At 37.5% G+C, this 23,200-nt stretch overlaps 1 protein-coding gene across 1 annotated transcript; it reads right to left on the bottom strand.

Annotated features, from left to right (window-relative positions):
• Positions 1-3,309: 3,309 nt before the first annotated feature.
• Positions 3,310-17,670, bottom strand: LOC121637671 (voltage-dependent calcium channel gamma-4 subunit-like). The gene is made up of 4 exons (XM_041981869.1): positions 17,131-17,670; positions 10,383-10,466; positions 5,168-5,308; positions 3,310-4,869 (listed from the first exon to the last, which is right to left on the bottom strand). The coding sequence occupies exons 1-4, from the start codon at positions 17,351-17,353 to the stop codon at positions 4,316-4,318; spliced, it is 1,002 nt and encodes a 333-aa protein (XP_041837803.1). The 5' UTR covers positions 17,354-17,670; the 3' UTR covers positions 3,310-4,315.
• Between the last annotated feature and the right edge of the window lie 5,530 nt (positions 17,671-23,200).

The raw sequence follows: 23,200 nt of genomic DNA, 5'->3' as shown, positions 1-23,200 counted from the left end.
CAACAGACTGAGCTGGAAATGCAATACTGAAGCTGTCTACGAGAAAGGACAGAGGAGACAACTGTTGAAGAAACAAGGGTCCCTAAATGTTTGCAGTAAGATGTTGCATACATTACAAATCTGTGATGGGGAGTACACTTCTCTTTGCAGCCATCTGCTGGGGCAACAAGAAACCTGGCTATGTACTGGGGATTGCTCTGGAGTTTCTGGAGCTGATTGTAACATTGCATACCATTTACACAACAGAGCTGGAGGGCCTTCAGCCAGAGGTTTCTTCAGCCATATGCATTAATAACCAAAAAAAGGAAGTCATTTAGACACAATAAAATATCCTTACTAAATAATTATTCATAATGACTACTTCTTCATTTTCCTTTTTATTTTCATTTATATTTGTTTTTCTTTTGGTTTAAAGAGCTTTTAAATAATAGCCTGTAACATTATTTCCCTATAGGATTGTAAAGATTAATTTAATTAAATTATATGTTAATCAACACCACCATGATCTGATGATTTTCATGTGTCATGGATGAGGAGAGGGGTTAAGCTCCAGCTGCTGCTGGCTAAATCCAGTCTTAGCACAGTGACAGATGCCATCCTAATGGTTGCCTGTGGCTCCTGGAACGACAGTATGGCGCCAATATCAACAGGGAGTCAAGAATCAAACTCCTGCTGGGAAAAATGTCAGCCATTTTAAATTTTCAGAAAGATCTTGTGAAGAGAAAGCAGGCCTGTGGAGACAGGATCAATCAGAGGAAACCACATTCATTTGAACTGGTATCTTTATGTCAGTTTGAGACATTACAGTGATCTGTAGACTATGTTCTAACAGCGATTGTTTTCCCCTGTTTCCCAGTAAATCAGATAATTGTCATCTTTCTAGTACATTAAAATATAAGATATAAGAAGTCAAATTGATTGTCAGTATATCAAATTTATATATTAGCCCAAGGTTTATAATATAAGATGTGAAAGTGTCTTTCTATGAAAGGTAACCCTTGCTTAGTTAAGGCACTGCATTTTCAGGTTTAATCAAAGATAAAACTGTTGTTTCCTCGTTACAAAGAGTCTTGTATAGTGAGGTACCAATTCTAAGAAGGATTTTGGTTAGTCCTATAACTGCATGGAGAGATGACCCTGCCATTTTCCTTTCAATTACTGGGAGATATATTTTGCTGGCCCACAGCATGAGGGAGGGGAGCTACATTGTAGATGAAAATATCAGTGTGGGTTCATGGCATTCAAATTCACTGGGCTTTACAGCTTCTGTGAAGGGGAAAGAGAAAGGGTAGAGAAGAATTGTTAAAATTCAGGGCTGGAATAGAAAACAGTCATCAAACCAGTTTGGCATAGCATGGATACATCTCATACGCAGAATGGAAATAAGTCTATTTTCATTCAAGGCACCCTCCTGTAAACCTCAGTGACATGAATGACAACGATAGCTAGGAAAGCAATGAGACCATTTGCTCTTTCATGGGTCAGTATGTTTAAAAACACATGGAACCACCATGACACTACAAATCAACAACCAAATTAAACCAATTCCAACCTCTGCCAAAAATATCTTACTGGGAAATAAACCATGAAGCTGACATGGAAACAAGTCAAGCATGTGCTATATGAAGAATGAGTAATTCTGGGTTTCTGCACCACATACACATGAACATCAACTTTTCTCCAACTGTTTTTCCGAAAACAAGCTATTCAAAGTATGGATGAGCATTTGGGAGCCTGTTAGTTCAGTCAAGCATTAAGTAGGCTGATGCCGATTTCCTTTAGCACCCTGTGGTTACTCGACTGTCTTCCTTGCAGCTTCCCAGCAGAACATAACAAGCCCATCAGCCCAGTGATATTATCCAAATACATTCTCCATGAGGAAAACCAAAGACTAAACAAAGTAATGTGGTGCCTCATCAGACAAACTATAAAGACACATTTTACATTAAACTACAGGTGAAAATAACATTTGCCTCCTCAATAAGCATAAAAGACCTTTATTTCTGACAGAGTATTTCAAAAAGTATAGAGTGCAAGAACCAAAAACTCATTACTTAGTTTTTTGTTTGTTTGTTTGTTTGTTGTTTTTAAACTTACCTGTCCAGCATCATAGCAAACAGAATGATGGTCTGGCTGCTTTGCTGTGCCAAACAAATTGGCTTTGCTAAGGGGAGCTTTATATATATATTGTTATTATAAATCTTATATATCTTTTTTTTAGTTATAAAAATTTACATAATCTTGCTGGACCTGACAAGAGGGGACAGAAAAAACGGGAGTAGTGAACAGAAGTAAAAAGGAAAGTAGGAAAAAAGAAAGAGGAGACAAAGATACTGTACAACAGATAGATGTCAGCAACCCATCAGTCCACCAGACAACCAACTGTTACCAACCAACCTGTACAGAAACACAACAGATCATTTCCTACAGCTGTTACATGAAAGCAAAGCTGACAATCATCAGGACCTCCTAAAATAAATAAATAACCAAAAAAAAAAAAAAAAAAAAATTTAAAAATTAAAAGCATACATGTGTCACAACAACAACCAAACTACCAGAAACACACAAAAAAACTAAAGTAGCTCTTAGTTTAAAAATCCACTGAGACAACTCAGTGGCTGTGTCAGCATGCAGAGTATGAGGAATGAGGAGTGATCAGAGATGAGTGTGATCGTGCAAATGCGACCACGTCCCTCCAGAGGCTAGAGGCAGACTAGGGCGCAGAGGCCCGGGCGAACAGCAGCAGTCATGGAGCCATGGAGCACGAACCCAAGCCACCCCACCACAAAGACCCAGACGGTGGCAGAAGAAGGCCCCAGTCAGAACCCCCTGCAGCCATGGGGCACAGGCCCCAGCAAGCCAAGATCAGCACCGGCCATCCAGGGCGGCCAAAACAAAGGGTCCAGGGCCCCAAAAGCCCGTAAGCAAAAAAAAAAAAAGAAAAAAAAAAAGAAAATGCTTCATATTATTTTAATGCTATTATTCTGAAAAGGCAAGATATTTAAGACAATGAAGCTCTTTTTGTCATGATTACAAGTTCATTATTATTAATCAAGTTGAATATTGATAATAGCAACGCTCGTTTCCATGTTTCCTCTCAAGAAAACAAAATGTCTTTTGTTATCTTTAATTTACTGTCTCAAAGAAATATATTTTGTTTTCTCAAGATTAGGTAATCATTATGATGAACTGCAAATGAGTGTTTGGGTTTTGATCATGCCTCATTTCATCTTTCAATAATTAACAGTAGATCAAATTACGATAAAAATAACATAAAATTCTGACACAAAATTATTTATTGATTCTTTGTTTATATTAGTTCCTTAAATATTAACTTTGTAGATATTAAGCAGTAAGACAGAACTATTGTAAATATTAGCCCATAAGTGCAACTTCCCACAACCTGATGAAAAAACTCTGCAGCAAAAATATTTTTTTTTCACAAAGGCATTGACTGCAGAAAACAAGAGAATTAACAACAAAATACAAAGCGTTCACCTTATTTGTTTTTACAAATGCCAACCGTAACAGTCTATCTAGCTTCAGTAAAGAATTCATGTATTCCATACCTCATCCCTGAGCAAATGGAGAGCAGTCTGAGTAAATAATGTTTACACTGACACACCACTCACTGAACTGGAATGTATTGGTATTACTTTAACGTTGCCATATTTGTTAATATATCTCTACAGAAATTCATAGTGATTGCGTCATGTTGTGGTATTATGGCATACACACACACATATTTATCACATGACTCACATACAAGCAGGAGAGTGGTTATTGAGATTGGAGTTGAGAGGGCTTAAGACTGTCCACAGGTTAAATTAGCACCATTTCCGTTAAGTTACAAACAGCTACAATACAGTTAGCTTCAATGGCAAACAGTTACACAAATCACTCACTTTTTGCAAACAAATTTGGAGAAAAACATTACTTTGTCTCCAATATACCACTTCACAAAGAAAAACAACATAAATAATAACTTTTGTTTTGATGCTTTTCCATGTTCCAGCTGCTTGTTCTGTAAGAGCAAATGCCTCTTTTTCACTTTGTGCGCGATCATCAGCTCTTCTAATGTTGCTACATGTAACTGCAACCATTTCAAAGGCAGTGCTGAGTCATTTTAGAAAGTCAAATATCTTTTTTTTTTCTTCCACCACTTTTCTGTCACAGAGGGATACAAGAAAAACAAATCTGACCTTTTAACAATGCTGCTGCCTCACAGTCTTGTGAGGAAATTGTGAGGATCCTTTCTCAACATCTGTACAGAATTTAATGTGCTCCACTGAGCTCATTGTTTAACACAGCAGCCTTATACTGGTGTGGTCCGTCGGTTCGCTCCGTCTTTCACATCTTTCTGGAAGCAGTTGTGGACTTGTAAAAACCCAGAGTCCCTTTCAGGGCTATATTGCCCTGCAGTTCCACTTATGCCCTTGAGAGGGTTCCTACTGAGAGCATACATGGATATATCACCCATTGGTAGACCCATCCCCAAACCTCCACCTCCCGATCCTCCACCAAACTTCAATCCTACTGGGGATGGCTCACGAGATGGGTCAGTTGACCTCGAACTGGAGCGAGAACGCCTCCGTCTGTAGCGATAGCTTGGTATGCGAGAGTATGGGGAAGAGGATGAGGTGGTTTTGATGAAGTTACGTTTTGTCCGGGAGCGAGTCTCTTTGTTTTTTTCAATATATATGTTGACTGCAAGTACACCCACTGACTCTGCCACAATGAAGGAAAGGGCCCCAAAATAGAAGGACCAGCCATAGTTGTACTGGTTCTTCTTGTCCTCATCTTTCTTGTCACTGGGATCTCCAGCATTGCTGGAGATGTAGACAATAATGCCGATGATGTTGCTCAGGCCTAAAGCGAAGACAGATGACATGATTGACAGTAAGATTTAAGAAAATAAAAAGAAAATATTCAGATTATGATACAGATTTTGATACAGTATTCATCAACCCCTTCTTTCATGATACTGTCTTAGTGTGAGGAAGACAGGCAGCAAGGATAAGAGAAACCTTTTTGGCAATATTGTGTATCTCAAAACAAACAAAAGAAATCCTTCTTTCAGTCTGTGGCTCTTCAAGAAGTACAGTATATGTCTCTGTTATTGATGCATTTTTTATATTTTATTTGTACACTGTCAGTCTTTTCCTACCTGCAGCCACAAACAGGATGCCTGCACTAAGCAGGATGTTATTCCTGCTATTGTAGATTCGTCCAACTCCAACACACAGGCCACCCAACATCAGGAGGATGGTACTGAGAATAGGGAAAAGGCTTGATGCTCGCACTATACCTGTTAACATAAGATAGAGACAATGAAACCTGTTACCTTCCAATATCAGCTTATGACAGACTGTAAATGTTGATTCTATGTAAATGTTGAGCTAGCCCTTGTTTCTTTATATATTGGCAAGCAAATAAGTGCAGTAATTTATTTAGACATGTGTAAACATAAATGGAATAACAGCAAATAAGACAAAAACAGAATTTTTACTATTCTAATTAGCTTGAAACCCAATATTTGTAATAACTTCAACAATGCATAATTATGTTTGCTCTGTTAATGTCTAATAACCTGTAGTATTTGGGCCATGTGTATCGCAACATTGTGCAATGACAATATCTATAGAATAGTTTGACAGCACCAGCATAATGTGACTGGCTGAAAACTTAACTTTATAGTCTTTCTTATATTGTCTTTAAATTTTACTTCTAGGTGTCTTTGGTTACAGGGAGTAACAGAGTTTAAACAGATGGGTATTGAAAGGCAGAAATTAATTAGTGCTGCGGAGGTCAGGGGAAGTGAATTCCATATTTGGGGTGCAGAGCAGCTAAACGCTCTGCCCCTCATGGTAGTGAGACAAGCAAAAGGGACTGTGAAACGGATGGAAGAAGAGAATCTGAGGGTGCGTGCAAGTAGGGAAATATGGAGGAGGTCTGAAAGGTAAGGAGGTGTGAGGTTGTGGATAGCAAGGTAAGAAGTCACATTCTAAAATGAATGAGGTATGCAACAGGGAGCCTGTAAAGCTGCTGCAGGACAGGAGTGATGTGATGAGTCGATGGGGTCTTGGTGATGATGTGTGCTTATGAGTTCTGTACCAGTTGAAGTTTAGAGAGTATTTTCTTTGGGAGACCAAACAGTAGGGAGTTGCAGTAGTCGAGCCGAGAGGTAACCAGCAGTTTTGGGAATGTTATTTTAAATAAAGTACATATGTTTACGCCAAAAACCTCAATCTCCCTTTACAATAGTAACACGCTGTCATTAACATTTCATCCTCAGTAACGGTAACAGTATTGTAACAAGGAAAAAAGTACTTAGTTAGATTACCAGTTACTGAAACACTGTTTATTTTAATGCTGTTACTCCCATTACTGGTAACTAGACTGTTAACCAGAATGGAAGTGGTAGGAGGTGTGAGGTAGGGCCGTAGATGTTTAATGTTGCGAAGATTAAAGTAAGCTCACTGGTTTATATTGCTAATGTGAGACGCGAAGGAGAGCATGCTGTAGAGGAAGACACCAACACTCTTGAACTGAGAGGCGTGAGAGATGGCAGAGTTATCAATGAAAGTTGTGAATCTATGGGATTTGGCTAAAGTTTTATTACTGTATAATTTGAGAAAACTGAAAGCGAACCAGGACTTTATTTCATGATGACAGTCAACAAGGGATCTAGGAAGGAGGGTGGAATCAGGTTTGGAGGAGAAGTAGAGTCCTCTGAGTATCAGTCGAAGTTGGTGTAATATTTACAAAAGATTTGGCCAAGGGGGAGTATGTAAATGATTAATAGCATGGGCCCCAGAATAGAACCCTGGGGTACACCTGTGGTGACTGGAAGTGAACAAGAAGTGAACGATTTCACTTGAATGAACGGTGTGTGAGAGAGATAGGGCCAGTTGAAGGGTATATGTGTGATGCCAACACTGAGAAGTCTGTCCAGAAGAATTGAGTGTGAAATTGTGTCCAAGGCCGAACTCAGATTGGGGAGGAGAAAAAAGCATGACGGACCAGAGTCAGCTGCAAGAGGGGGTTTTGTTATTGATTCTGAGTAAAGCTGTTTTAGTAGAGTGAAGAGGTCAAAAGCCCAAATGGAATTGATATTGACTGCATATTTAATGTAACACTGCCCTCCTCGTTAAACAAGTGTTTTTTTTCATGGAGAACAGCCTGGTGTTTTTTTTTTTTTTTGCATATTTATTCATTGCTTTGATCAAAACAAGTTTCCCAATACTGATCTACAGAAAGCCCATTGCTGCACCACCTGACACAACAGTAACATATGTAAAGAAGTAGAAACAAGCCAGACCCCCATTCTCTCTGTACCAAAAGTGATGATGGGGGCAGCCAGACCATTTTCTAGAGCAGTGTCTCTTAAATGGGGGTACATGTACGCCGTGGGGTACTTAGAAACACTCCAGGGGACATGTGAGAAAAAATATATATATAAAAAAGAGGGACAACTTGTCATATCTTTTATATCTTTCTTATTTAATAGATCTAACTGGTCAGGATGGACTGGTCACCTGTTCAGGGTGTACCCTGCTTCTCACCTGCTCATTGCTGGGATAGGCTCCAGCTTCCCTGTATAGAACATGAATGAATGAAAAATAAAAATATGTGAATAAATCAAATAAAATTATATAAATGTTTAAATGAGGAAAAAATACTGTTAAAAACACTTATTTTCTTCAAGAAATCTCAATTTGTTCATAATGTCTTCTGAAATGATATGTACTTCTTTTTGTTTGCACTAAAACAAAAGGATTTTTTTTCATTATTTATAGGTTAAGCTGTTATTTTACTGGTCCAGACCATTTAAAATAAAACTGTGCTGTTTATGCGCCCTGAACTAAAACGTAAATTGACACCCCTGGTTTAGCACAGGTATTGGGCTGAAGCATTCTTTGACATGGGGTACAATGTTTGAGAACCAGTGCTCTAAAGCTTACATAACAACACAGAGATAGCTTTAGATATACAAGACTGAGAATAATGAGAATGTCCATGAAAGGAGATAATCATGGTGATTGAACAGATTAAACAGTAGACTTTCACACAGGAAACTGGGATTACTGTCTCCATCCATATATCCACTATATTCACCCACTACAATGTTGAGGGTGTCAGACTGGAACAGTGGTGGGGCTGGACTTTTATACATGGAGTGGGCAGAGAGTGAGGAAAGCTTGATCAGGAGAGCCATATACGATGAAAGAATTTTTTTTGTATTCCTCTGTCTAACACACACACATTCTCACATACACTGCTGTGACACATTACAGAGATGAAAAATAAAATATCTTTACATTAATAATCTGGGTAACCAAGTAGAAATATTTGCAACAAGTTAAAAAAGAGTCCATAGAAAGGTAAGTTTGATATTTTGGGGTGCGCTATGTGGAACTACATGTGGTAGCAGGAGAATCAATGGCTTCTACTCCTCGCAGTTCTGCCTGTAGACTGGATCCTTGTGTCTGACCACAACTGTTTGGGAGCTGTTAAGGCTACTGGGGCTGGGGTCTGTCTCTGCCTGAACTGTGTCCTTCCTCTTTACAAAGGAGTAGGAAAAATCTCCTGTTCTCCTCATTCTTACACTGTATCTTCCTGCGCAAAAGAAGACTGGTTACAGGCTATATTTCTCCATATTTCCATGCCATAGCTTACTTTGAAAATAACTAGAAGCCTTGCTAACTTCCTGTTTAAATCAAACTGATTCTAGCTAGAATACTGAGATACTCCTTGACCATTCTTTATGATTTAATTTTATCTCAAATGTGAAAGTCTTGATTAACTGAGTTGATATATTGTCCTTTAATACAACAACCCAAAACTAAATATGACATGGTTTCCCCACACTAATCCCGCCTTACCATATAATTAAATTAGCACTGCTGCAAAGCTTTAGGCATACATTGGGTTAATAGACTTCTTCCAGAATTGTGCAGCGAAAGGTTAATATTTCAAAGAACAACTAATTTAGAAACTACTTTAAAATTTACTTCAAACTGTTTTAGTAACACTGATGTTCCATGCATATCTGGAAAGATGTTTCTGCCCCCCTCTTCCACCAACTTGTCAATTGCCTAATGTGGCACCTGGGCTGTGAAACCAGATTTCAGAGGCGAACAGTGTCAGGGGCATCTACTTTACACCCCTGGGGTGGAGCCTATGCCAAACAATACTATGAGAAAAGTGGGCAACATCATGGACCGATAGCCAGTCCGTCACAAGGCTAGCAATAATGATAATGCTCACACCCACTGCTAGCTTAGAATCACTAGTTAAGTTAAAATGCATGTCTTTGGACTGTAGAAAGCAAGGGAAGGGATCCTGAGAAACCTCCACACAGAACGGGGAGAACATGGAAATGCTGCACAGGAAGATCTTGGCCAACCAGCAGGTTTCAATTCAGACCCTTCTACCTATGGTGCAGCACTTTGTTGTAAGTTAACATTAATTGACTTATCAGCTCTATCAAGTTAGCTTTTCTTTGGATTTACAGTTATCAGTTGTAGGTTAGCCACTATTAATGAGCTAAAAAAATTACTTAGTAAGGTTACAGAAAATACTTGGGGAATGCATGCTACATATTTTGAAGTCTCTGAGAAAACTCAGAAGATAATGTGTTTTAGATATCTGAATGATAAAGCCAAACCATAAAACCATTTACATCCTGCTGAATCTACAGAGCACAACTGTGATACAATAAAAAAAATCTGTTTATTTACACACTGATCATTTTTATTTAATAATTTATTGGTTGCATAAAAATACAGCTGTTTATATAGAGGTAGTCTTAAAAAAGTTTGCAATATACTAAGCTACTTTCCAATCATGATTAAATTTAGTTATTAATTGTAGAAAATCATGCGATTAATCTTGATTAAAAATTTGATTGTTGCCCAGCACCAATTACTGCATTTACAGGTATATAAACACACAGAGTATACCTGTCAAAAGTGCAATGAGGGAATGACAGATGAACAAGAAAGCTGTCACACTTAACTGGGGAATGTTTCTAGTGGTTTTATGAGCTGATCAGAAGATCTACACACATCAATGTACACACAAAATGATCCTTATTGTGGTCAATCTTCACTGAGATATCTTGGTAAAATATTAAATAACAGTTCTTATGTGGGTAAAATTGACTATTTTAGACAAGCTCTACTGCACGTCAAGCAACCGCCTCATTAGCAGCAGAGCTGCAATACTGTCATGACATCAAGCTTTTAAGGGGAGGAGGCAGAGGTGTCACGACACATTAAGTACCCTTGTGATAACTCTATCATCACAGAGCAGAAAAAAAAAGAAAGCGAGGATTAAGGGTTGAAGTGTTTGAAGATGAAGAGGTTTCACTGACTTACGTAAGATGTACTCTGAGCTGTCTGTATCATAGTCATTATCCTCTGGAAAATGATTGATCGGAAAACAGCTTCCTTTGTTGATACCTGTGGAGAAGCCAAAAAGCACAGTGTGTTGTGACTTATAGCAGTTATGTACATAATTGCTGCAGGTAAGAAATACAACTACAGTTAATGGAAAATGCATAATAAGGTTTGACATGGAAATCTTTTGGATAAGAGCCACACATCAATCAGCAGCTCAGTTTACATGGAACTTTGCTGAGACATGGAAAGTGAAAATGGAGGAGTTTTTAGCAAATGATGTCTCAGACAGGTGAAATGTCCTGTTCTCCTTCTAACCATGTCATACAGAAACCATATGAGGACAGGCTTGTTTGGATCTAAGAATCTGAAGATCTTAGACCCTCAGGCACTGTCTATTCAAAGACCCTCTTCACCAAAAAAAAAAAAAATCTTCCCTCAACTTTTGAGAGAATAAAACATAGGATTCTTATGAATATTGAAAGGTTAGACTTTGAATATCAATTCTGACTCTGCCACAAATTGTCATTTTTGTCTTTGTTACTGTGCTAGAAGTAATAACACCAATTCTGAATATTAGTGGCATCTTATGTATAAAAATATAATGATGTATAGACACCTTAAATAGACTACATGTTACACAGAAACAGCTTCGATTATTGCAGATACTCAAAAAGTACGTAACAGTATGTGACATCCCTGCTGCAGGAAAAAAAATTTAATTTTTAAGGTTTCAAATATTGGATATTGATATTATCCCTATCCCTATATAATGGTGAGTTGGACTGTATAAATAAACAAATAAAAGTCAACAGAATCAATTTAACATGTGCTTCCCATGGTTGATGATGTGCTGACGAAACATGGTACTCCAAACTTACAAAAACTGGAGAACTGTACAACTCCAGCACAGCTATTAAATACTACATAACAAATAACCTGAGTAGAAAATTTATTAAAACAGGAAAAACATTCATGGACTTCCAGCTGTCCTTTGTTTGGGACATAAATAATACTAGTTAAAATAAATAAGATCGTATTTCTGAAATTAAATCCTGTTTCTTCTAAGGACTGTGACTATTTCACACCGACAACTAGGTCAAGCCAGGTCACATATGTTTGAACAGTAAAACTATCTGTCACAAAAGACATATTTAGTTTCTTTATCTCATCTGTATAATCTAACATCCAGTGAACGCGAAATGTTGAGCTCTAAGAGCAACCCGAGTCGTACATAATTACAAAATACAATTTAATTATAATGATGCATTAGATCAACATTAGCACCATTTTAAAAACTAGTTTTTTAACCATACTAATTTTTTCCGATCTGTAGGCTATGAGGTTCTGCAACCCTCACAGAACAGAAACAAAACAACACAAGCAAGGTGTGTCTTAATTCAGGATCTGCACATCTGAGTGTCCTCCGTAGTCTACACACTTTGAAGTCCACTTAACATTTGTGAAATAGGACAGCCAACCTAGCCAACAAGAATTTCCCATAGCAACAACGGAGGACGTTGAATCACTTAAACTTTTTGAAATTATTAAGTTCAGTGTTAACACTGATCGGGTAATAAAAAAATCCATGAATATCAAATATTACAGAATTTAACGCCACCGCTTAACAAACATGTTTAATGTACTTAGTTTGGTAATGTTTCTACTAGTTACAAAAGAAAAAAAAAAAAAGAACTGCACTCCTCTGAGCTTGGTTGCTCATTTGCCACCGTCTTATGCGCAATGAATTCTGGGTGAAAAGAGGACGTGAAGGATGCATTTCCAGCAGCCTACATTTGAGGCCAAACAAAGTGCGGATTTGAAGGGCGGATTTGGAGGTTCCTTCGAATTGAGACAGTGCTTGGTGCACCACGATGACGTATGTAGCCGAAGAATCCGCACACACTGGCGGAAACATGCGGAAGCTTTGTTTTCATTCCGTGTGGAAGTTGTGCTCATCTGATATAGTTCATACATAATATTTTATATAAAGTGATGATTTTGAGGGATCTTTACAATTAAATAATTATTGCGTTTAAAACCATGATTAATTGTAAAATTAAATGATCATGACATCCCTGACTGTGATACCCCCCCCCCCCCCCCCCACCTCCCCCCCTGCCAAACACTGCATTGGAATATCTGGTGAGTGAGGAAGAAAATTGTATCTACCCTCCATTCCTGAAATAAGAGAAGATCTGTCTTGCACCTCTTGGAAGAGACTCAAAAACATGACCATCCATGAGAGTTTGGTTGAAATAAATATAAAGTTGGAACAGAGAGCTATGATGCAGAAAATAAACCCTAATGAGACAACATGATTAACCATCAGGATGGAAAACATGAAAAGTAAACATGTCTTTTTGATTTAGATATTCATGAGTGTGTTTAAATGGAAATAAACTACATTTAAAACAAGCCTTGTTTACATGCGCTTTTCTGTCGAACAGTTTTAACTTTCTGCATAAAAATACAACCAAATAGAAACCAATCAAAACGCATATAATACCTTCCATATTCAATGATCTTTAAGTTGCTGCACTGTGAAAGCATCTCTGAATGCAAGTCTCTGTTGATTATTGAATGTTTCATCTCTGCTCAGGCAGACAGCTGTAAAGTATTACTTTTGTACATAAGAAAGTCTTCAGTCTTCAGTCTTTAAAAGTTATTTAATCAAAATAAGACAATGACTTAATCCTATCTGCAAGCACACCTTTGTGGTGCATCTTGGTCTTCATTCAAATAAGCCAGATTATCTCTGCTCCCCAGCAAACATTTCCAGGAAGAACTTCAACCTTTCCCTTTGAAAGATCAATTTAGGAATCAACTTAGTCTTAGATTTACTCCAAACATCCCTCTTGTAACTGGTTAAGTTTATTCAAGAATAAGCTAAAACTGGGCTTAATTAGGCTAGTCCCAGTAAATGACTGAGTTTATTTAGTTATAACAGGCATTTTAATTTGGGACTAGCAATGAGCCTAATCTGTGAAACTGGCCCCCGAGTGGTCACCAGGAGGAAATATCAGCATCCAAAGAATCAGAGCTTTGTGACAGTGATTGGAACCGAGGTTTCACAATGTTGGATTTTGAGGTTTCTATACTGTGTTATACAATCCCATACCACCACAGAGCCTAGTTTTAGGCCTTGTTGCTGATTACAGTCTGGTCCTTTTGTATTTGGTCTAGAGTACGTGGCATCCATTTCTTCCAAAAAATGGTCTGAAATACTGATTCTGATGTCCACGATACATTTTTCCAGTCTTCACTCAAAGCCCAGAGAAGTTGTCGCAGCCTCTGAACAAGGAAATCATATAACTTCCTTGTTGCATGATGAAGTTTTGAGAGGCACACAGGTGACCAGTTAATTGGTCCATCTCTGGTAACACAGTGCAGAACTTTTTATATTACTTGTAGACTGCAAGAACCTTTGAATGAGTCTTTTGTGTTTACAGGGAGTTTCTGCTAACATACTGTCAAATTTAAATGATCTGTTGCAAATGCTGGGATTTTGCTGGGTTTTATTTTTCCCCTTTTCATTTTTATATAGAATTTCTAGTTAGTGTTGCCAGGAGTGAGCTCAGATGTGTGACTTAATAAATAAATTAAAAATAAATAAATAAATAAAAACAAACAAACAAAAAACAACTATGTTAATATTGGCTGATTAGCTGCAGTCACGGTCTGCTCCTTCTGTGTCTGAGTGGCATCATGTTGCCACCTGGCATTTTGTAGTTTGGATGATTTACACATTTTGGCCTGAGCGTGCTTTATGTGGTAAACATCACATTCACCACATTTCTACAAGTACACATATTGTGACCCACATTAGGTGCTTTTAAGGATGCCGTCATAGACACAGCGTACATTTTTTTTGTCACTTGTCTGAAATTAATTATTTTAATGGATAATGTCTGAGACAGGAGGCAAAAAAAGGAAGACGAAGAGAGCAAGGGTTTAGTGAGGAAACAACCTCAGTTTGTTAAACTCTCTCGTTCAGTATCTTTCAATATTCAGCCTGTGTCTTTTATGGCTCTCCTACCACTTTGTGTCTTAGTAACCCACTTCCTTCTCAGGTTTAGAGTGATTTCTTCTTTAACTCTCTCTTTGGAATATTTATGTAGCAAGCACCGTTTGAATCAGTACAGAAGTACCAATAATGGGTAACAGATTTAGCAATCTATAGGGATAATAGAAGTGAACAAATATACTAGTTGTGTCATCCAAAAGTCAAGGAAAAACTGACAGCAGAATAAAAGATAGAAAGAGTCAAGATGTGCACAGGGGGCATATAGAAATAATTGGGGGGATGACGGTAGAACGACAGAGCAGAAAGAGAGTGAGCTCACTGGGGGAGGTATCTCCTCAGAGCCCATCTGTCTGGAAGACCGGAGCCCATCTTTTATTACTCAGCATAGCTTCACCATAGCAACCTCCCCACGGCAACCCAGAATCACATTTCTAGCTCCTCTTCTCAGAGAACGCCTTTGACATCTTACTAATGCATTCACCAGGCAAACACACACACACACATCCTCAGATTCTCCACTGACACATATGCATGTTTATGCACATACACACACACACACACACAAACACACACACTAAACAAAACTAATTAAAGCCTTCATGATGCTGAAAATATCAAAATAAATCCACAGGATAAACTAAAAAATCAGACGTAGTTAACATTTTTAACCAGACCTTGTGTACTTGAATGACCCTGGATATCTTTTTGCTATATTTCTGCATGACTTGCCCAATAACAGATATCTTTTTGCTTCTTTGAAGTTAATTTTCCACCACTGCTCATCTTTAGTTAATCTTCAGCTTCTTCTGTAAGACATTGCTCTCATGCAGATGTATACTTGGCACGTAGACAACTTAAATTTCTTCTGTAAGGTTGATCAACATCTCTTGAGGCTTACCCATTATTTATGCAGGTCATTTAAAACAATACAGCTGGCTGGACTCCAATATTGCTAAAAGACTGAGAAATTCACCACAAATTGATCACAAAAACACAACATACAGAACAAAAAACATTGTCTGTGGAAATTTTAAGAATGCATTTAGGTGAAGTTGGTGGAACCCAGGCTAGAAGATGTATCTAATTTAGCGGTTTGTATGCTGATAACAACTCTTTAAAAAGTCTTCTGATATTTGGTTTTAGCTCAGGGGAAGTCACCTGTAGGCAGGGGAACAGGTGTGACATAAGACCTCAACAAAGATTGACCATCAGGATGGGTGTGTAGTTAAAGGGTAAAAGGAAAAAGAGTTAAATTCTATATTTGAACTAAACTAATCTTAAAACCCATTTTTATTCATTGGTTTTCAACCTCAGTGAGACTTAGTTTTTCATTTGATCTTGTTTTTATTTAATTATTTTTAGTGTTGGTTTTCAACTGTTCTTGTGTCTTTTTTTTTTTTTTTTTTTTTTTTTTTTTTAATGTTTTATGTTTTTACTTGTATCTTGATTTTACTGGTTTGAAGAACTTTGTTCAGCTGTGGTTGTTTTAAAGTGCTAAATTGGTATGGAAAGTTAGGTATGATATATAGTATGGTATGGTATGGTATGGTATGGTATGGTTTGGCATGGTTTGAGAAATTATGGTTCACGAATTATATCAAATACATTCCTTTGGATTTAGTAACACATAACCAGAATTAATTTCCTTTCCTTACTTGTAAGGATTAATGGTCTGTGCATAGTGAAAATCACTCAAATGTTTTTTCTGAAGTGGCTGCAAACAGACATGCAGAGCTGTGGAGAAAAACGTAAAGAATGCTCCAAAATCAAACTGTTTTTGCATGTAAATTTCTTTTGCACACGCCACATTTTCTATTTGGTCTACTTAGTTGGTGAAAGTGGACAAATAATCAGAGGGATGATTTCAGAACCATATGCAACGGACAGCGCTTCAAGAGACAAAATGAGACGCTACTTTAACACGTCACCATATTGATTCAATTGATATTTCTGGATTCTAATAAAAAACGCAGTGCGCGTCCAGATGTGTCCAAGCAATATCGACCTGTTTGTCTAAACGTTAAACGCCCAACCCCAAACTCCTCAGGCGTGTTTGTTCGGGATAACAGAACAACAGAACAGAAAAGACGTCAACCTCTCCTTAAATGATCTGCCTGCCAAAATACTGTTTAATTCTGACTAAAAGAGCTTCGGAGCAGATCTTTCAACCCATGACGTTAAATCTTAACTTTATAGGCTACAACAACTCAAAATTATTTCACATTCGAACGAAATAAAACAATAACATAATAATAATAATAATAATAATAATAATAATAATAATAATAATAATAATAATAATTTGCCTTTTTGCCTTTTTGGCAAGAAAAAGTGGCGCAAACGTTCCATTACGCACAAACCAAATTGTTTTTGCGTAGAATACAACACTTTTCCTCCAATCTCACCACAACAATACGGTAATGTAATTTGGAAAATTTGATCTCCTTTTGTTTTGAGTCGAGGAGAAATTTCCGAGCATCACAACATTTGTTGTTGGGAATGATTATGCACATTTTGCCTAAACTGACACTTGTTATTTGGCACAGAAATTAATGAGGACTATTATTAGTCTCACGGCGCGAATAGTCAGCAAACCCACTTTCATATAGGCTAGATCTATATATTTTTAAAAAAGGGGGGGAAGGACAAAAGTTTGTGCATGCGAACTAATATATTAGACTTCTTTCTTCTTCTTTTTACCTTCAATGCAACAGATCCTCCACAGCCCGGAGTGCGTTAGGTCCCCTTTGACTTTCTTGGTTTGCATCTGGGTTTCGTCGGTGGTGACATTAGTTGCGTTGCAGACGTACGACCGGGAGTAAAGCCAGTAGTCAGTGCCGATGGCGACGGTCATAAGGCTGAAGGCGATAAAGGCCCCCACGATAGCCAGCAAAGTCTGAACCCTTCGGTCACACCATGCCATGGCGTCTCATAATGTGAGGATCCCACACAGCCGCTTACGCACACGGCGAGAAGCGTATGATGCCAAACAGAAGCGCTCGCGCTTGTCAAGTTGTCAAACAGAGTCGATCTTTTCCTGCTTGATTAGAGCTCCTCCTTTACTTCCCAAAACTTCATTTGGAGTTCAGTTAGAATTTCAGAGCACTGGGCGATGGCAGCTTTTGTTTCAGTCCGCTGTGATGAGTGATCCTTATTCTGTCCTGCTACAGGTGGGGGAACAGAAAAAAAACAACTGAAAAGCATTTCCTATAGTTTAAGCCTACATCGTGGTTTGGTTAGTTGCTGTACAGTTTACTGTTTGACATTTAAGTGCACAATGCTGCAGCATCCAGACCACACCTTCCTCGGCTACAACCAATTGGAAAGGGTGATGATGAACATAAAAAAACCCTCAAACCCACTGCATAATTTTATTTGATTTATTTATTTGTTCAAATGTAGGTTACAGTTTGTATGTCCAATTTAAATGTACAAATCATTCAGTCAAACAACTCAACAACACATTGGCACATAAATTGAATCCTAGAAAATGAGCGAGAGGACAAAAAAAATCTCACAACTGGTTGCAGAGTGGAAGATTTTATTTGTGGCGGAGCTGCAGCAGCAGAAATTTTAGAAGTTAAAATGATATCTACTGATGAAATATCTCTTGTCACAACAACTTTAAAACTGCAGTAGTTTACATGTAAGATCACAGCTCACTGAATAGAAAATAAGACACATGACAACAAACTCAAATCAGATTGCTAAATGGTGAAAGTTTAGTGATTATTAGGTTTCATTTATGTCCTCACTGTTGGCAGATGTGAGTTTTCTTTCAAATTGAGACAAAGTTTCATCCCAACTGCTACTGTCCCATCATTGGCTGTGGGCCCAACTGCAAGTTCCCAGAGTCTAAGCAACTTCCTGGTCCTGTCAAAGAGAGTAAAAAGAGACTGTGTCAGAGCCTGGATGCTTGTGGAGGAAGAAGCTTGAGAAGGACTGAAAAAGGAAGGATGCAAGGACAAAATGACAAACTAAGAGAAAAGGACTCAAACAGTGGTGGAGACAGGGGACAATAGTAAAATAAGAAAACTGATAAAGTAGTTGGACAAAAGGAGGAAATATAAAGCTGTAAGAATTGGGGCATAGAAAATAATTCAGACAGAAATTTAAATATTAATACAGAAAAAAAAGTATTTGTCCCATATGATCCAGCAGAATGGCCAAAGTTCTCTGTTTGTAGACTTAGCTGTGATGTGATGCACTGGACTTCAGACATTTTAACAAAAGGGTACGCCCGGGGGAAGATCACAGCAGGTGAGAAGAAAGATATGTAGTCTTTCTGGCAGCTTCTGCAAAGAGAAAATGTCAGCTTCAAAAGTGTATGTGTGATCAGAAAGCATAAAGTCTTTCTGCTTTGTCTTTTATTTTTAGAGAAAAATAAATTGGTCCAGTGAGTTCTCAGCGGGGAGAAGTCCAGTAAAAGACTGTTTCTTAGAAAGGTCTAATGAGTCAAAGTCCACATTATATTGGAGGATTATTATTGGATGTTTAAAAGTTAGATGCATATCTCAGTTATAACCCAACACCCCAACAAAAGTTGACTCAAGTTTAGGGCTGGGTTGGACACTTTCTGTCCTCAGCTGTTTGTTTGGAATTCTTCTTTTTCATGCTTTATCAGAGGAAGACTGTGGTTGTCCAGCCTTTCTGCCCCAATTTATCTCAGTTTGTGTCTGTGATTTTTTCCCTGCATATTCCACATGTGTTTGGCTTCCAAATCTATTGTCCTTGAGCTGGTTTTGGAGATTTATGTAAGTACTTATTTTCCTGTGTGTGACACAGGCTTTTGAAACCATCCTGACTAAAATAGCTTTTGTAATGATAGGACACAGGAGCCTCTGGTAATAAATTTAATTACTATCATCATTATGTTTCAAAGTGGCGTTCAGTCTAACTCCTTCCTGTCTCCACTATCCAGCTTTCTCTTTGTCCTTGCTTAACTTGAGAGGGTGCTGGTGCAGCTTGCCATTTTATTCTGCTAATTGATGTTTCCTTCGCCAGCTTCCTTCTTTCTACTTTTCCTCTTCCATGTAGGTTTTGGACTGTGCCAAAACCTACAATTTCTCCAAAAAACTTTTAACTTTTCTTACAAATATGGTATTTGACACAGTTTTGAGTATCTGCCACACTCTGGAATATCTAGTGAAAGAGATGCAGTCTTCTGTCTGCATTAACAAGTGTGCCAGTGTAGCAATGTGCCAAAGCCCTTTTCAGTTCATATCAGGGAAGTAACTGGTTATTTTCTTTGAAAGGTTTATGGCAAATTCAGACCAATTTTGGCAAAATTATAGATTGAAAGCGGAATCTGTTCTATTTAGTTTATATGAAAAGCAAATTAAAGAAGCACGCACATCTGCTGAGATGGCAGAAAATCGGCCTTTCATAACACAGTGTAAAGTAGTTGAGACATGTTGTAACCGCTCAGCCACTGTGTTGCTAAAATTAATTCAAGTTTCTGAGATCAAACATCAAGAAAAGGAGCAGTGAACATAAGATCTGTCATGTCTTCATCTACAAATCTAGAACTTCAGTAATTTGTGCAGCTGCATGATATTGGTCACGTGCACTTTTACACGTGTTCTGAGCTGGAATACTCTAGGAAATGGAAAAATAAAGTACTTTGCCTTTTGTCACAGGTGTGTTACCATCAGCAAAATTAGATGCAACAGTCATTAACAACTGTGACATTATCTGTAAAGCAACATAACAACAATATGAGCCTACAGTACTACCTGAAATGTGATGTCGTATCATCTGGTACCTCAAACATGATGTCACAGAGCGGATGAAATCCCCAGAAATGAGACCACTGCTCATCTACAGCTCAGCAGCAAAGAAGTCTGGCATTAAGTAGACTTAATTAGACCAAATGAAGTTAATCTGCAAATGTATCAGATGCTAGATTGAAGGGAGCTGGATCTTGAGGAGCCGTTCCTTTCAAAGAGCCATTCAAAAGACTGGCTCATTCATTAATTTTTTATTTATTATTTTCAACTCATTTTTATCAAAAAAATAATCACTGGAAACAATTATAAGGTAAGATTTGGAACAGAATAATTCAAATTTACACACCCAATCAAGATATACTTTGTTGGTGGAAATTTTTCTAAAATATGGGTTAATTTCATTTAACTTGTGTTTTCATTGCAGTCATCCATCAGGTGACTCTACATCCCCATGCTTTGACAGTGAGGATTTTCCCTCACCAAAAACCCAACCAAAAACAAGCGGGCTACATTTAACTTGAAAGTTAATTGTACCCTGCTTGTAAAACAACTTTACACCAATATTTAAATTTTTTGTAAAGTAAAAAAAAAAAAAAAAAAAAAAAAATCATATGAAAATAACATAAAATCTGCTTTACAAGATTATACATATATTGGACATCAGGCTCCTATAATGGGACACATGTGTCGTGTGAAGGCAGTGTGGAGAATTCATATAAAACAAAAAAAAAAGACTCACATATGAACGGCTCACAGCTGTGACTCGGTTCCCATCGTTTCTTTAAAAGAGCTGTTTGAAAGAATCGATTCATTCATGAATGTACCATCTCTACCACAGATATACTCTCTTAAGACAGCAGCAGAAAAATCTAAGCTATACAATAATTGACTATATTCACAGGATATTTGTCTCAAATCATCATCAATTATCATGAAGTTGCAACGTGAATTATTAAAATATGCCTCAAACTGATTTTAAAGATAGTTCAGAAGGTTTACGTTGAGATGCTAGTGGTTTTAAATAGTAGGGGCATAAATGTTCATACTTCACATGAAAATGTTTAGAACCCATTAAATAAAAGATCTTAGTCATCATTTATAGCAAAATGATAAAATAGTTTAAATGCCTTGTGCTACACAAACAGAAAACAGTTAAATCTTTGTCAAAATATCTGGAGGGTAAAAAATCCTTTCTTCTCATTGAACTAAAAACTGCATCTTACCTCAGTTTTGGTAATTTATATGCGTGCACCTGGTCAAACTGACTTTTTCTTCCTGTGTTTATCTGAGTTTTTTTCTTTTCAACCTTAGACCCATGTCTGTATTCCTTATGCCTGATCTTAGATCGTTTGAATTATGATTTTTACTTGGCATATTTGCATCTTTAGCTGGTTGCGTGCCTGGGCTTCATGAAACAGAATTCGAAAGATCATGTTGTGATAAACCCGGTTCTCTAATGGGAGCTTAGAAAAAATAAAATTAAATAACAGTTGTCCTTCTTTTGCCTCCAGAACTATCTCATCATTTCTGATTGTGGGATATAATTATAGAAAATATGAGATAAAAGTACGACTATTTTTTTCAAACTAGATGAAAGAAGAGAAAACATAATGGTGACCTTTTTCAGCATAAAGCTGCACACACCCAATGAAAAAAGCTTTAAACAGACTTTTCCATTTGTCACTTTTGCCCCCCCATTTAGCTCACAGCAGTATCAGCACCAAGACATTCATCCTCGTACTGGTTTCAGGGCCTCAGACCATCTGCCCACTGTGCCTGCTGACTTTTCAGAATTCCTGCATGGTTAGCTCAGTGGCAGTAAACAATCTGTACTGTGGGTGGTTTAGAAAGTTTTAAAAGGACTGCATATTGGAGGCCTGAGCTTCAAAGACTAATTTTCAAGTCCCTCGACGCCAATCAGGATTTGAATCTGGCTTCATCACATCAGTGATGTGCAACGAATTCACTCTAAATAATTTAGGGAGCCTGAAAAAAAGAAAAAAACTTGTCATGTTTAGAGCTGATTTGAAAATATTCTTTCATTGAAGGTGTCTTAACACATCAGGAAATTCATTCCAGTAAATATTGACGATTCAACATTTTAATCAGGGACAAGTTCATAAAGATTTTACTTTTGTTTACCCTTCTGTTCCTCCCCATGTAATGAAGCATGCAAGGGGGAAACTGGCTGGGCTGAATTTGGTTGGAAAAAATGCGGTTTAAGTAATTCTGCACCATCCAAACATTCCCAGCTTGACTCACAAACTTTGTGCCGTTCCTCATGTGTCTCTTAGATGTTTTTGATTTTTGCACAAAAGACACAAAAAGCCAAAATAGATGAAAAACACTTAACATGACACACTAAGAAAAGCATGAACATACCTACATACATGGTGTGTGTGTGTGTGTGTGTGCGCTCGCTGCTACAACTTATGCTGTAAAAATAAATAAATAAATAAATAACATTATAATTCAGTCTTAAGAGATAATAATCTATGCTTAAAGTTAATAATTAGGGAATAATTTACTATGCCTTTTAGTTGGCAAAATCAGATAAAAGTAAGAATGTAAACCTAAATATAAAACTATAAATAATTAAGATGCATTTTTCAGTTACTGTATTAAAATGCCAACTGTACTTTAACTTTCTTTTTCAGCTGGTGTCCTGAGCAGATGCAATTCTCAGTTCAATTTCATTCTCCATACGCAGATCCCAAAATAGATTTTTAAATAACCAAACAAACATGAGGCTTGGAAGTAATGATATTTCCACTATGCAGTTTAAAAAGAAAATGTGAATTATCAGACAATGATGAGCATGCCCTCTGCAAGAAATTGATCTCAGTGTTTTATATTCCATGGTATCATGAGTTTCTATGGTAGTGTCATGCCTGCACCTCCTCCACCAGTACGCTCATCTTCCACCGTCTACTGATCCCTGGTTCGGACTACAATACCCATGAGTCATCTGCCTCTGCCATCTTGGATGCCACCTGTGATCAATCATCAGTCTCATGAACAACACCTGTCCACATTGCTAC

Source organism: Melanotaenia boesemani, chromosome 4 (genome assembly GCF_017639745.1).
Source record: "Melanotaenia boesemani isolate fMelBoe1 chromosome 4, fMelBoe1.pri, whole genome shotgun sequence".
Classification (NCBI taxonomy): domain Eukaryota; kingdom Metazoa; phylum Chordata; class Actinopteri; order Atheriniformes; family Melanotaeniidae; genus Melanotaenia; species Melanotaenia boesemani.
This window is presented reverse-complemented; position numbering and strand designations above follow the sequence as displayed.